This window comes from Centruroides vittatus, unplaced genomic scaffold, assembly GCF_030686945.1.
Source record: "Centruroides vittatus isolate TY-2023 unplaced genomic scaffold, ASM3068694v2 contig_970, whole genome shotgun sequence".
Taxonomy (NCBI): Eukaryota; Metazoa; Arthropoda; class Arachnida; order Scorpiones; family Buthidae; genus Centruroides; species Centruroides vittatus.
The window spans coordinates 1187327-1205063 of record NW_027122643.1 but is presented as its reverse complement, the minus strand read 5'-3'; the positions used below and the strand labels follow the sequence as shown (position 1 = coordinate 1205063).

At 25.4% G+C, this 17737-nt stretch overlaps 1 protein-coding gene across 4 annotated transcripts in view; it reads right to left on the bottom strand.

The window, feature by feature from the left end:
* Positions 1-17737, bottom strand: part of LOC136985432 (cell adhesion molecule Dscam1-like) — a 79777-nt gene that overhangs the window by 9163 nt on the left and 52877 nt on the right. For all 4 annotated transcript variants that reach the window (XM_067282713.1, XM_067282714.1, XM_067282715.1 and 1 more), the window contains exons 14-21: positions 16483-16614; positions 13608-13775; positions 13326-13396; positions 12989-13226; positions 10298-10393; positions 9243-9428; positions 6614-6904; positions 6324-6488 (exon numbers count right to left, since the gene is read on the bottom strand). In XM_067282713.1, coding sequence (XP_067138814.1) covers positions 6324-6488; positions 6614-6904; positions 9243-9428; positions 10298-10393; positions 12989-13226; positions 13326-13396; positions 13608-13775; positions 16483-16614 — 1347 coding nt within the window. The remainder of the gene's footprint in view (positions 1-6323; positions 6489-6613; positions 6905-9242; positions 9429-10297; positions 10394-12988; positions 13227-13325; positions 13397-13607; positions 13776-16482; positions 16615-17737) is intronic.

Below are 17737 nucleotides of genomic sequence, written 5' to 3'. Positions count from 1 at the left end.
ATTTATCATTTTAGAATTATAATAATTATTATAAATGAATAAAACTGACACAGTACTTTTTTCTTTAGTACTATTTTCCTTATCTTCAGTTTCTACATATATAATTCAATAGAAAATATAAAGATAATAATTCCAGTATCTTACTGACTTCCATATTTATGACTACATTTAACGGAACTGACTTGATTCGTAAGAAATAATTTCTGAGTAAATAAACAATTTATTATCTGATGTTTTGAAATATTGAATAATAATTTTTCTACATTATTCAAAATTCTCTTTAAAGTTAATATTAAAATAAACACACAATTCATTTATTTTAAATTAGTTAATAATATTAGAAAAATTATAATAAAACATACATATCATATAATAAAGTTTCAAATCCCATAAACACATCAATACCTCTTAAAATTTATTCAACATTTTATAATTTTATAAACTCTGCATCTTATTCTCAATATTAATTTTAGTTTATTTGATAATTTTCTTAATTTTATATTAATTTCTTCGTGATATTTGTGTAAATTCCTCTTGTATCCTAAAGATAATTTGATAATGATAACAGTCATACATTATGAATGCAGAAGTCTCTGCAAATTTGGTAGCAAATCATCAATGTAAACTCAACATCTTTATACATTTTAATTGAAAATATTTTGTAAAATATATACAAGATAAAATAGTAGAATTATATTATTGGAGACAGAATTATCGAATTTATATATCCAATTATTTGAATACAGTTGTATCCTTTCCTCCTAGTTTGTTAACTTGAATTTTCTTTGTAATGATTGTTACTGAAATAAATGTTTTAAGATACGCACTCACTATTAAATTTCGAGTATATTAAACTATTAAAACTATTAAATTTAAATTATTTTAAGGCTGATTCAGTTAATATTTATTTATTTATTTATTAATAATTATTCTTCTGAGAGATGATTCGTAAATTACTTTGAATTCTTTGAAGAATATATAGTTTTTTAATATTTTGATTAATAAATTGTTAAAACAACTTTAAATAAATACTTGTTTATATTAAAAGAATCAAACTGACGCTTATTCTAAGGTTTTAATGCAAAGTAACCTTTTCCTTTTATTAATATTTAGCAATTATTAATAAGCATATATACGAAATTGTATCCTGTTTTTTTCCTTTTCGAAAATGATTTATTGCATACTTTTCTCTTATTAATATTTGAATAAGGCTAAAATATACTTTATAAAGGCTACTACTGCAATAAATCTGTCATGCATCTCAATATTTATACATACGATATCGATTATAAAAACGATTTTAAAATGGTAGTTCTGTTTAAGCTTGATTGTACTTTTATAATAACTTTCAGTTATATTTTATATAACTAATAAATATTTAACAATCGATTATCATATACATTAAACAAATGTTATCCAATTATGATAATGCTAATCATATTTATCCGTATCTGCGAATAACTGTAGTAGTACTGATACCTGATCATATATATATACTGTATATATATATTTAATGTAGAGTGTATTATAGGTATAGTCTCTTAAATTCTATGTATTTGTTGCTGTGTATAAACATAATTACTGTTATTGTATCCATGTTTTTATCCACCGGTAGTTTATTTTGTAATTAAACGAGACATTCTACATTCTCCTGCCGTTTTCAGAAACTATAGTATATATATACATACATAATATTAATTGCATTACTCTATGTGTGTGTAATGTGTAATGCAATTAATATTATGCACAGTGGTGATATTCGAAATATTTAACAAGGGGTTCGCTAGCAGAAAATTTTTCCCTGACAATCACCAACAAACGAAATGGAAGTTTTGGCTAGAAATAAATACAATACCTTTTCTTGCAACCATATATCTAACAATCAGTGGCGTATTTAGAACGTAACGAGCCATGGGAGAAGACCAGGTAACAATAGTATTTTAGAGCTGTCGATTTTTTTTTTTTTTTTTTTTTTTTAAGGCAGAGAAATTCTTTACCGCAATATGGCGCTTCTAGAAATAGGCACATGTCATCATCTCTCGAGATACATTATAGTTTTTCTTTCGCTGTCCATAGCCCGACACGTGTTCACAGCCATCTTGTATTGTCTCGCATTCTGGGATCTCTCTTATGACTGGATCTACTTTCAATAACACTCTTGAATCGATCGCGATTAAACCTCGATTGAAACGGTCGAGAGAGATCGCACCAAGACATACTCTCTGACCTTACTCACAATCTAGATTGAAATGCTCGGTGCAAACGGGGTATAAGGCCCTAGTTTAGTAGTATTACAGAGTATAATACGCATATTTTAATATATTTAAAAAAAAAACAAACCCACTGAGAAATGTTCCGTGTGTTTAACAAGGTTCGGGAAACTGAAAATTTTAACAACGGGTTCGGCCGAACCTGTGCGAACCCGCCGAATATCACCACTGATTATGCATATATATAATTTCAATCAATTGTATAATTATATAATTACTAAAATATAATTCAAATATGTTTTTAAAAATAAATAATACTGTAATGATTTTAAATATTTATTTATGAGACCCGAATGAAATTTTTTAACGACATAAATTAGAATTAATATAAATTACTTATATAAAGTATTTATATTTCTAAATTACTTATACACTTTTATGTAAAATATAGAAATAAACAATTATACTTATAATTAAATATTAAATAAACGCTTGAATTTAAAAATTTGCTTCATAATATATGGAATTAATTTATAAAAAGAAACAATAAAACCTGAAAAATTTTTAGGAAGTATTTTTAGGATTTTATTAATTTAAAGTCGTTTTATAATTAAAATTATATATAATAAAAATATCATTTTTCTCATAATAATGAAATATTAATTATTTTAAAATTTAATTACATAAATAAGATACGTTATAAAACTTATTCTTCATACAATGATCATTAACACAAAACTATAATTAAGAACGTAGATTATAACGAGCAAAAATTTATTGTGACATCGTCACAATGCTGGGCCGCAATTTTTAATCATATTTTTTTAAATTAATTTAATTTATAATATACATCATGGTCTCGATCTCAAGTCGGTATCTTGTCCCTGTACATCATACTTTTCCTGGTAAGAACAGTCACGCCGGTCATCTATGTAACTCTGTTCTGGGAAAACTTTTTGAATTAAAATCACGTGGCTTATGTTCCAGACCGGAAGCTTGTATGCAGTTAACCCGGATCTCCTTCTCATACCACATACATAACTCGTCTCATATTTTATCTATCTAATATCGTTCTCGAGACTAAGAAAGGACAGACAAGCGAACGGACGACAATGGGAATTTATAGGTGTATAATTTTTTTCAAATTCAGCCCAATAATACATACAGCTCTTTAAATAAAACTAATTTTTACCCAAAACAAATACAGTGAAACCTGTCCAAAACGGAACCTGAAACCTGCCTATTTAGTACTGTACCATTCCAGTTTACACGGGTTTTTACAGTAATCATATATAAATTAATATACTGTTTTTAATTTTTATGCAACTTATCGATTGTACAAACATAATTATATCTATGTTTGACTTGCCTATAATAGCTTATGAAAGATAAATATTCTTAAGATTATAGAAAATTATATCTAGTCTGTAACATTGCTTTAATAGAAAATTCGATACAGTATATCAAACAAATGTTAAGAATATATAAATAATTTCGTTCAACATTAGTTCCTAGAATGGATTAATTAGTTATAACTTAAAATATTGTATGACCTTTTAAACACGAAACAAGTAACGAAATAATGTAAACCTGCCACACTACATTGGGTAAAATTTAACAAATGACTCGTTTCTAACTATTGTAAATGGGGAAAGTTTTAGATATAGTCCATATATATCTATAGTTTGCACCTCAAGCCGTTGCTAAATGTGTTTTCATCTAATAAGAAAAAGTAATGGAGCGGAAAAGAACAGTTTAGATCGTGTAATGGGTTAAGATCTGTTGGGTCTACACTAAATCCTGTCTCTTGTTTCGTGTGAAATTCTGAGGAAAATATTTATTAGGTACTAAAAATAACTGGTTTGGAGTGACACGTCTAAAATCAATGGAATATCTGAAAATTAAATATTATAATATCACTACTTTCGCCTTATGTTTGATTGAAATTAAATGTTGTAATTACAAAATGGCTGTCTTACATATTTAAATCTGCTTTTAGTATTTTCTTATTGATAAAATATACAATGCTTTTAGGTTTATGACTATTTTATAGACTTACATTAATATCTTATCTGGGTCGAAATAGTTATGCTTCTTTATAGCAATACTTTAACACAATTAAAGCTAATTTAATGAAAATTTATATAAAAAATAAAATCAGAATGTCGTAAAAACATTCCTTAAATATTTAATCTTAATAAAATAGTATAAAAAATATATTTAAATTTATTTATTTATCCAACTATCACAGGTTATAACAAACCCCAAAATATTAAAATGAATGTAAATTAAAAACAACACAGCATAAAAGAACAAGAAAACAAAGTATATTATAAAAATAAAGCGAAGATAAAACATTATAAATATATGAAAAAAACAATACATTATAAATTACGATATAAGCACGCTTTTTACAGTTGTTTATCTTGTAGATGTAGTAAGTGCACCATCAAGTCCCTCCATTAAAAAATATAGCGTAATTAAAAAAGGTTTAAAATAAATTTTTATAAAAAATTTGCATTTTTCTTTCTAGATTTATAAATTTATAATATCGACGGACGTAAAGTTGCTTCGAAAATATCATAAATTATGTAATAAATACATTCTAAAATATAAATTCTATTTATTCTTTATAGAAATTAACAAAATATAGAGAAATTTCTACAGTCAATAGAGAAAATGTAAGGGTTTAAACATGTCAAAGAAACAAAAAATTGTTAAAATCATATCACAGAACTTAAAATAATGCATTGAATTCTTGTATATATATTAAACAATTTATTGACATATAAATTTGTTTTTAATAAAATGAGTCATATTTTAATTGGGCTGCAATTTGTAATAATTGTAGACGTGTAGAAATTCTCACTGTCGTCCTTCGTCCGTCCGTCTGTCTTTCCCTAATCTAAACAACTAAGTTAGATACACGAATGGCAAGACCAGATATGGAAACCTTAGGGACAGAAGGCCCCGATTAATTATATACCACGTATTTTTAAATCATGTGCCAATAATAACTATTATTAGATTCTTAAATATCAGAAAATCAATAGAAATGTTATTAAATAATAATTTTTACATTTATTACATTGATTTAAACTATATAAAATATTTATAATTTAAATGTTAACATTTTGTTTGAATTTGTATGCAAATATTTAATTTTCTTTATGACTAGAGGCTTATCTTTTTACTTTATTAAATTAAAAATTGTTATAATTTAAATGCGAATAAATAAATAACTCGAAAAGATTGTTGATTTTTTTTAAAAATAAGCTGTTTAAAATATTAAAAATAAGTAATATTTAAAGTAATATTCTTTTATGTTGAGCATACATCAAACAAATTTAGTGGGCTGATTTAAAGTGTGCCATGTTTCCTATTTAGCATATTGTATAATGGTAAACTGCATTGCACGAGAACGAGTGACATTGTAAACATGTTTGCCGGCCATTAAGAACGAACAAGATCGTTAGGACCGTACCAAATACGACAAAATTCTAATGAACAGATTATGCTTCCAATTATTTAAAGACATTCATTTGAAAATCGCTTAAATTTATTATCCAGAATAATTTACTGAATGATTTTACAGCTTAACAAAGTCTGAAAGTAAGTCACATTTAAGTAGCAAAATGGAATTACCCACTATTCTATATAATTGCAGAAATATGAATCCGACTTACATTCTAGATTAAAATTTATCATCAAAATTATTTATTTATTTATTTATTATTAGCATAAATCTCGATAATTAAAAGTTACGACGATAGCTTCGTTTCTATCATCTGTAACGGCAGTGAAAGTTCGAAGACGTTTAACAGCTTATAATGCTGATAAACTGTAGAATTTTGGCATTTTTCTTAATGTTTATATTCCAAATATTACTCTCCAAACTCGCAGATGTACATGATATTTCTTTATTTAATAAAACATTCTTAATATCTGCTCAACCTGACCCCATTTAAAGATTTTAAAGGTTATTTTATAAGTAATTATATGAAACAATTTATAAAAATGCTTAAACAAAATATATTTTTAGATTTAAAGGAATACTTTCGTATTAATAAAATGACATTATTCTATGATAATTACGTAGAAATGCTTTATTACCGCAGTGAGAACTTTCAGAAGAGTTCTTTTTCCTGACGACAAGGCAAACTACTATCAGGACGATGATGATGACGATAAGAGAGACGGATACTGGAAGTATTATCGTCATATCAAAGTAAAATGGAATAGTATCTTTATTGATGACCGTCTTCGGGGTAATGGACTCTGTAGAAAAGAGCCACTAGATTACAAAGAATATAAGATTTAAGCTGCTTAAATATTAATTAAACTTAGAAAAAAATGAGTAAAAAATGCTATCATAAACTTAAATATTATAAAAAGATATTCACCAAATATTGGAGAAGTTAGAAAACTATATTCAGTCTCGGTCGATCCTGCTGTGTTTTCGGCAATTATTAACACATCGTACCAAGTGTTGGGAGTTAAACCAGTTATATCTACGTGATTTTGTTCAGCTGGTACGTTTTCTGCAATCACTCTCCACATTGTTTCGTGTTTCTGTCTATATCGAATTAGAAAACCTGTCAATGGACATCCGCCATCGTGCCAACTATTCATGTGGACAGTTGCTGAAGTCGAGTTATAAGTCAATGCTGTCGCCATATCGGGTGATACAGGAACTGAGAAGAAAAAAAAGTAAGAAAGAAAATCTCGAAAATCAATTATTACATTAACTGCACCAAAGATATTTAATCAATTTTATTAAATTTTTAGACTGATGATCATCATTACTAAAACAACTTTACAGAACTGAAACAAGAAGTGTGATATACAAGTAATTAAATAGATATAAAGCGTATCTTTTCTGAACTAAAATGTAAAGATTTCAACATAGGGTAATGCAATTCTAATCGCTTGTCAAGCCTGATTATCCCAACTTTGCTGTAGACATCTCATTAGCCATCTTGACTATAATGTATGCCTATGTCGAGTAAGGTTAACGACACTCTTATCAATAATGTAGTCTGTCGTTTACAAAGTCATTAGTAGTGCTACAAACCAATAGCTAATGTGTAGCGACACCCATAAACTACTATTTTATGTCCACATCTTATAAAACAAGTGTAAAGAGATTGGTGATGGATTCTTGGAAAATGATGCCATGCCAACATTTTGATAGACAATTAAAGTAAGTGTACGACTATGTGTTCTCTTAAAGTTCCTTTGCTATAATTTAGAAAACATTTTAACTTACATAACAACTTCTCTAATGTAAATCCAGATTTTTAGTTTGTTTTTAATAAGTGTTCAAGTTGAAGATTTCACACCTTCATTTTAAATTTTTAAACATTTTTACTAAGTTTTCATTAAAATGTACAGTATTTACGTTTTAAATATTATAAATTAAACAAGAAATTATCATAAAAATATGTATTTTTCCCCTAAGATATAAGTGTGAGAGATTGACTTTAATTTACTCATTAATAACAATTTAACAAAGTAATAAAGGTTGATTTTAACGAGAGTGCTTCTTTCTAATTAAAGATAGAATTAATTGGTAAAAGAACCGCTAAAAACAAGAAGAAGTTTCGTTATTTTCGTCATAACTTTTCTTCCCTTACTTCTTCTATTGATACCTCTATAATTAGCGTCCAAATTAGGGTCAATTAGCACTAGTGAATTAAGATTAGTGTTTTTAAATTGTCTCGAGGTTATAAAGGAATGACTTTTATAGTTTCTACAATAGCTCTGAATAAAGATCTGCAACAACAGAAGTTAGAACTTTCATGTAATTAACCACAATCACTAACAATATTAAATTAAATTATTAAATGATTATCATTTAATGGTTTTTAATAAAATTTTATTAATTGCCTAAATTATTATTTAACGTGTAGAAAAATATATTAAGTCAGATAATTAATTTACTATACGATAATTATTATTTTTATGCGTTTTCTTTTAAGAAAAAGTAATGGAAGTTGCAAATAATTTTTATTCGCGACGTTTAAAATCAATTGTTTTCAACTCCAGTTTAAATTAATTAATTAGAAATTCATTTAAAAACAATTCTTGCCAACTAATTACAGTTTTATGAGAAACGTTTCTGCAACATTTGGTTACTAATTACTATTAATTTTTAATTAAGTTATAAAAATTAGATAAACGTGCTAATGACAAGAGAAGGAGGATTTATTAATATTTTATAATACATAAAGCAAAATATCATTTTTATTATTTAACCGACGATTAAGTTATATATCTAAAGAGAATTACTTGGACGAATAAAAGTCATTTCTCTACTGAATTTCTGCATCGTGATCACAATTTTCCTCTTTAATGTGGAAAACATGCAAATTAAGTCGATTATTTCTGAAAAGAATGGTACTTAATAACTTCGGGATGTTTATCTCTTATAGGCTTTACTTTCAAAATACTTTATTCGATGGATTTATAAAAGATTTTTTTACAAAACATTCTCTCAATTAGTGATGCTGATACGATATTATAACTCTGTGCTATAGTAAGTTGTTGAAAAATCAATATATTTGTTTATTCAATGATCTTAACTTTTTTATATATTTTTAAAAGAAACTTGAGTTATTAAATTAATGCAAAAAATATTTTCATTGATTTAAATGTCAAATAAAATTTAATTAAAAAATGTAGAAAATGGTGTAAACAGACGGCTGTCTTAGCATGTGGCGCCATCTGGTGTCGAATTTTCAACTTATCTCTAATATTTTTTAAAAATTATAATTCATTAATAAATTGATACTTATTATATATATAATTAATATTAAAGTTTTAAAATATAATATAATTTATACTTGTAAAATTAAAGTTTTTAATCACTTATGCTACATTATGTAATTTAAACTTTTAAAAGCATTAAAATATATTAATTTTATGTAGGTTTTATTTTAAACAGATGTTAAATGATATCAAGCAAATTGAAATTCCTATTTAGATCATTTTTAGTCCATATTTGTTGAAAATTAAGAGCAAAATAATTACCAGTTCCTTCAGTTTTAGCAGTTAATATGTCGCTAGATTCACCTTTTCCTGCAGAGTTATATGCAATCAAAGAGAATTGATAACGGCTTCCACACTCTAAATTTAACGCTGTATAAGAATTATGTTCACCAGAAACATGAAGTTCTTCCCAATTTTTATTCTCCTGCCTCTGCCTAAGATAATAACCTAAACGTTAAAATATATAACTTTGTATTAATTTTAAATCGTTAATTATTTTTGTATATAAAAGTAAATTAAAAAGCTTAATTAAATTTGTAATAAATTATTTTAAAAGTGAACAGGAAGAAAAGGAGGAAAATATATATATAATATTGCAACTAGAGACATCTGTTGTAGGATTTATAAACTAAAAATTTCTTTTATTAAATTATTTTTACTTACTTTTTTGTACAGAGCTTCATAAATATTTAAAATGAATAAACATTATTCAATTAAGAAAATTAATTAAAAATATAGAAACGTTCCTGTTTAATGTATAAAATGCGGAAAATATTTTAAAAAGTTAAACATCATTAAAATTAAAGTATAAAAATTCATTTCGTATATATTTTGATTAATTGGATATATATTAATTTAGAAAAGCGCAGAGAGTAATCTCAAGAATGTTCTTCTACTCTCTCTTTTTTCTGTGTTTTTATTAATTAAGAAAAAAAGGGAGGATTTATACTAAAAATAGTCACGAACTGCATTCGAGCTGAAAATTAATTCCCAGCTAGGACCATTAACTGTTATCAATTAAAATGAGGATAAAACAAGAGATGACACAAATGTTGCTTTGGCCATTAAATTTCGTTCTGAACTTTTTTACTTCTTTTATCGCTTTCCAGATGTTACAAATCATTAAAAGTTTTTTTTTAATTTTTTTCCTGGATACGTTTTTATCTATCTATCATAGTAAATATTACAGTAGTTTATTTTAAATTCCTTCTTATCTTAAAACGTCAGGCTTAAATTATCGATTATCATCATCACTTTCTCTTCTTCTTGTTAAACTTGTTTATATTTTTAATTAATTATTTAAAGATTCAATTTACCTGTAACTGGATTTCCATCGATGTTTTTGTCCCATGATAACTGTATAGAGGAATATGATGCATCCGTTTCTTTTAATGAAGGTGTTGTTGGAGGATCTATTTTAAAAGGAATTTTGATATATTTCAAAAATGTAACTTTTTATTAGTAAAACTTCGATATTCAATAAATTCCCTTCGTGCTTTTAAACCTTTATATTGAGTAAATCCATTACAAATTAGTTTTTATTGCAAGAATTCTTTACTAAAATGAATATTACAACTATAATTTTAATAATAAATGTTTCAAAATACTGACACAACTTTATAATGAAGTATTATGGAATTGCTAACCTTCAGAGCACATTAATATTATATATTAATCTCATCAATAGTACATTACTCCTTATTCTCATCAGCATAATTGTACAAGATTATTATTATATATAACAGTATATAATTTAATTCATTAATGTAAATGATTTCCGATTATTCATCTATTTCTTTATATAAAAAAGCATATATATATATACACATACTTATTTTTAAAGTTAATTAAATTAACAGAAAAACACAACATATCTTCAAGCATAAATCTTAATTTACTTAAATGCTTTTAAATATATTAAAGTATATAATTTATTCAGAAGAAATAAACAATGTTTAAGTCTGTTTTGTATTGTTTAGAATGTCATTTATCTCACTTTCCATCTTTCATAATTTGTAGTGTAAGCGTTATTTATATCGCCTAATAAATATTGTTCATTTATCAAATGTGATAAATCATTGTTCATCAGTAATCTTTACAAATGAAACTCTACCACAAAAACCTATACTTTTTATACCTTTAAACTATAATAAACTAACGTTATACAGCGTTGTATTATATATTTTTATGTTATTTATAATTCATTCGAGTCAAATACTAAGATATGTCACAATAAACTTATGAGAAAAAAACACATTACTGATACATGACAATGTGATAAATCTATTATGGAACAGGTAGAAAGTTATTAAATATTAACAGTTTTTAAACTTTTAAAATATTATTATTTTTTAAAATTGCGATTTCTTATGTGTCAAGAACTAAACTATAAAAGTTTGACTGGAGAATTACGTTAACTCTATTTTCCGACGTTAGATGGCAGCACGGTCGATACCCTGTAAATCCTTCTTTCCAACATCACTCAAAAGGAATGTAATTTAATTAAAAATAAAAATTTATTTTATGAATAAAAAAAAAAAAAATAGAAATAATAATTAAAAATTAATTATCCACGCTTATATAAATCGATAATTATTCCCTTGATAAACATAAAAGAAATTAATAATGTTTTATTGAAAAATCATTAATTTATACTTGATTTATTAAGGCATATTCATAAAATATTATATTCAAACTTCTAAAATTTTTTTTTCAATAATAAGTTATATTTATTATTACTTTTTATCTGAATGCCTTCTTTAATTTGTTATAATAAATTTAATGGAAAAAATTTTCTTTTAAAGTCATTAAATTTAAATAATTTTGAAATGAAATGATTTTTTTTCCATATTTAAATAATAGTTTTTACTTTAAAATTGAAATTTTCTAAATAACAATATATCAATTACTAATAATAATTTTTACAGTTTTATCAAATTTGAACTCGATCCAAACAATATGAGAGAAAAATATGGAAAGAGAAAGTATATATTCTTCTTCTATCTAACATAAGCAATTGATTTCAAAATCTACTAAAAACTAAAAAATTCCCAATGTCAAAAGAAATTTCTTTCTTATTATCCCTCATCTTCAAAAGAATGAATATAAGGAAGAAAAAATTGCAGCAGATGTTCCAAAAATTTTCAATTTTATCTTTTGTAAAATAAGAATCTAAATTATTCTAGTTATAGATTATAGATTCAAAATAATTCTACTTTTTTTCCCCTTAAAATTTGACTTTAAAATTTCTTTTGACTAAATCAAATTATAATAATTTAATTTTATTCTTAGATTTTTACAATGTATTAGTTTTGATAATTTAATCATTTATGTGTTTCAGTGTTATCATTTAATTTTATTTTTTTATTTTGGATTATTCTGATTTATCTGTATTGTTTTTTTTCCCTTAAAAATATAAGCTTTAAATTAATTTTTTCCGGCAATTTAAGATAATCTTTACAGGTTAAGCGGCATTAAAATCTTATTAAATGCATAATTTATCAGTTTAATTCATTGAAATAGGAGGGATACAAATAAAAAATTTATTTTAATAAAATACATTTTTTAAAAAAATCAACAATTAAAGCATATTCTAAGCGAATAATATAAGAAAAAAAGTAAGTTAACCAGCATTTAAGACGAGAAATTCTCAAATTTCTCGTTAATACAGGCTCAGATCGTATATTTTAATATGCTAATGTAACTGTAAATGTAGTATAATAAAAAAGTTTTTAAGAAGTTTTAATTAAAGAGCTTTGTGAATATAATGAATAAACAAGTGTTTGTTTATTAAATAATAAAATTAAAATTAGCGTATAAAAATATCTTAAATATTCATCAGTACATGACTAATATATTTAAGAACTCAATAGGAAAAAAAAAATCCTTATACGTAAACTTTGATATTGATTTATTGATAAATATATTAACAGCGTTATAAAAATTCACCACACGCAAACTCTTGAACTAAAAATATTACTTCTTAATAAAAATCAGCAGGAAATTACCATTTTCTAAAGTTTGAACGTATTCTTCGTCAGACGGTGGGCCAGTTCCTTTATTGTTGTAAGCTTGTACTATTATAGAATATTTAGTAAAACGTCTTAATCCAGTTAAGTGGCTCTCTTCTTTGAAACCTTCAACAACATCCATAGTTTTGTAAACAAAAGGCTCTGGAGAACCTCGAATCTTATAACCAACGTAATATCCTTTAATTGTCCCGTATTGTAATTCCTGTGAAGGAGGCTGTAAATAAACTTCAATTAGCTCTATGTCTCTTGTAATTGCATCCATAATGCTTCTAAACTTTTACACGCGTGTATACTAAATTGAGCGAAAACATACTTTCCAAGTAACTTTTATAGATTGTGAACTTGTAGGAATGGCTTTGACCTTGACTGGTGGACCACCCGGTGCTTGAAGAATATACAAAAACAAAAGAAAAAAAGATCTAAAATTTTATGCTTTTAACTTCAAAAATTTATGATTTAGAAACTTTATTTTTTCCCTCCTAGATTTAGAATAAATATTAATGACTAAAGCATTATTTTTTCATAACGTATTTTAGAGGAATAGAATTTTGAAAATGTATGTAAAAATATTCGCATAAATCCATTGTTTACTCACTCTCCTCTTGAGTCCGAGTTTCTATAATCCGACTTGTATCGCTTTTTCCAAGTCTATTTTCGGCAAACATTCGAAAATAATAGATCTTTGCCGGTTTTAAACCTTGAACAGTTGCAGTACTTTCGGTTCCGGAAACGGTCACATTTGGCATTTTTCCATGCCATTTTCCTAAATGATGCGATTGTTAAGTTAATTAAAATTTTAAAGAATGAAAATAAAACCTTTAAAAATAATAATAATAAGATTTTCGACATTCTGAAAGAGTTGGAATATTTTAATAAGAATTTGCATATTTTAACATAAATTTTACTACATTATAAAAGAACACAGTAAGTCTGTTTGTATGTTAATGCACTTTTACTGATATTGTACTACTATATTAATAATCTAGTAGAAGAACTTTACGTTCTCTATAAAGAAGGACGAAACTAAAAATCAATAGATGACAGTTGGCTGCTACATAGGAAAATATAAATTCTTATTTCTATTCACTACTACTATTTTTTTTCATTCTAGAAACGTATATTTTGGAAAGGCCTAGGGCCTTCCAAAATATACGCTTCCAACGACTGTAATGGTCGTTGGAAGCTAGGGCCTTTCGAGTCACTCTTTCTAATGTTACGCTCTCTCTATATTAAATTTGTTTTTTCTTTTTAATGCATTTGAAATGACATAATTATTATACAGATTCCGACTCAGGCTACACACTTCCTCATCTTCCCATTGACCCTGTCTATGGCTGAACTTGAGGAATATGATTATAGAAAATCGATAATAAATAGAATATTTTCCATTTTTATAAAATATAATCGATAAAAAATATAATTTTAAGTATTAAATCGATAAGTATTGATAAAATGGAGGGAAAGAAGAATCATTCAAGGAGCAACGTCCGAATTAAATTATTATTATGTTTTCTTATTTTATTTAATAAATTTTAAAATGATTAACGAATAAATTTAGTTAATAATTATGTTTTTGTTGTTATTAATAATTCTTTATTAGTGAAGTGAAAAAAAAATCAGTGAAGCAAATTAAGTATAAAATTTTCCATTGTTTTCCATTGAATTCACCTGATGTGGTAAATTCCAATGTAGTAATCACTATTAAATTGCATTCCTCCTCTCTAAATTGTATTCTATAATCAGTACATACATACTTTGTGTCTCGGCAACGTTATAAATGATTAAACTGCTACAATAATTGATAACTTTGTGTTTATTTTCTAGCACGTGAAAATATGCGCGTGAAAGCCATCAATTATGCAGATGCTTCCTACGAAAATTTATATCTAAATTGAGAAAAGTTTAATTTTTCATTATTAATTAACAAAAATTTATCCGCCGAAAAGTTAAAATTTCGAAAAATATATTGATAGAAGAGTAAAATAAATGACGTCTGAAGAAAATTCTGACGTTTTTACCGAAAAGTAATTAACAATAAGTATTTTTAGTCTTTTTTTTTTCGTTTTTATTCCCTTTCTCTACTTAATCTAAGCCCTGTACTTAAGTACAGACGATATAAAGATTAAAAGCACTTATGCTTTTCTCAAACAACGGATGTACAGTGTATGCTTTAATAAAACTTTAGACAATCCTAAGATAAAGCAAGATTACAGGAATAACCTCTTTTATCTTGTATATTTAGAAGTTTTCAGTATGATAAATGCTGAAAACTTCTAAATATAATAGATAAAAGAAAAAAACATAGTCTATTCTGGCTATAATCTAGTAATAACACTTACTATACTGATTTAACATGCGGCTGGTAACTTTTATTTGCATCTGTATACAATATTTTCACGTATTTCGGACCTTTTCGTCCTTCATCAGTAGGTGTTTCATCAGTTATATTATTAAAAATATAACTGATAAAAACTTGCTAATGAGAGACGAAAAGGTTCAAAATATATGTAAATATTGTATACAAACGCAAATAAAAGTTCTGTTGAATCAAGAGACTAATTCAATCTCTAATTTCATCCACAAATTAAATCAGTATAATAGATTAACATTGATAATATAACAAAGGACTAGAAGCATTAATTAATTAGTTAATTGAGAAAAATATAGGTTTGAAATTTACTATAATATTAATTGATGTAATCACGTAATCGAGAAGAGGACTCGCAGACTTGCTAGAATCTCTGGATTAGACACAATAAATATCTTTAAAATATTATTAAAGATATAATTTTGACAGTATTACAAAAATATGGAAGGGAAATTGAGGTAAACATGGACTAATTTTCTGTAAAGCGAGTGGATATCGTGACTTACCTTTACGAATACAAACTCACGTGGTCGAAAAACAGGTTAACTGAACTTGTAATAGAAGTCATTAAAGTGTAATTCGTTATAGTTACACTATAACTGTCAAATTATATCTTTAATAGCATACACAGCACAAATTGGGAACTTGTTAGTCGATAAAATGATTTATATTTACGTATGCAGGATCGCACGATCGAGAGATAGATTTATTCAAGTTGCAAGAATACCCAATGAATATATCTTTAAAATATGCGTTATATGTTAATGATAATTACATTCATGCTTAAAATATCAAAAACCTTATTTAAATTCTTATACAACTGTCTAAAGATGCGGATCGATATATTGATTAAATATATATATATATATATAATTAATTCAAAACAATTTGCTTAATTCAAAAATCAAAAAAGAATATAATTTATTCGCTAAAATATATTTAAATATATTTGTTAATTATATATTAAAATGATTTACTTTGCAAATATGTTTTCCTATTCCATCTTATACATAAAAATGAGTAAATTAACTTTGTTTGTTGGAAAGATTAACAATTTATTTCCTGTTGATGTCTTACGGTGTTTTAATTTGCTCTTACATACCTGTATCGTCCTTATATTGGATAATGTAGTGAGTTATAGGGCTATTTCCACTGAATGGAGCTGTCCAAGTTAATTTAACGCTTCGGCTTGATGTTTCCAATACTTTGAAGTCTTGAGGACTATCTGGAGATTCTAACGTTTAAAGCATAAATTTTAAATATATATCGAACATTAAAGCAACAAGAAGAAAATTTATTAAATGAAGATGAATTCAAAAATAAATTAAGATAACTTTATGTAAAGTAATTTATTGATTTTCCATTTAAAAACGCCCAGGATTTATTACATCTAAAACAATTATATAGAAAAGATAAGGTATTTATAAACTTATTTAGCTTAAAATATTTATTATTATTAATAAATAAATAGATTAATTAGCAGAAATTTTTACATTTGACCCCTCAATTTATTATTTTGCAGTTAAAAAAACATTTCTTACGAAAAGAAAATTACGTTTTTAATAAAATATTTGCATAAAATCTTGTTCTTTATTAAAATTAACGAGAGATCAAGTGGAAGAAACTATTTAAATTAAGAATTAATTCAAGGCACAAGTTTTATAATAAATTTTTAAAACTTTTTACTTAAAGTAAGCAAGAGTTACTTAAAAACAAACATAAAACTTTCTGTTGGATTAAGTAGAATCATATAAAAGTGATAAGAATAAGAATATAATTTTCTATAGCGTAGAACATTTTATAAATGTACTCTTATTATATATATATATATATTTTTTATCTTCTTATCTATTCTTTCTTCTTACTACAATCCGATTTTCATCTCTATTTTCCACTATATATACGCATCCTTCTTTTCCGATCAGTCGAATATTGCAAAACGAAAAATATAAGAATATATTTCTATCTTTAAAGCGATCGTAGAAAGGTATTACTAAAGTTTTTTTTTATCCATTCAACTCATTGTATTGAGACTTATTCTCTATAAAGATATTATGATGAAAAATATACCAAAAATTGACAGTCGATAAATATAAATCATAAAAACATGCGGAAAGTATGCGATTGTATACTCCTTTCTGATCATTTTTCTTTATTTTTTTTCTATATATTAAGATTTTAAAATAGATTTTAACTACGTAGATGTTTAAAATACTATATTACGTCCAATTTGGGACACATTTTTCTCTCGTTTGTTGAAGAAATTGGGCTTTGTGTGTTTAAATTCGAGATATTCTTTGTCGTTTATTCCATATGGAATGACATTTTTAAAGTAATTTCCTGTTTATTTTATCATT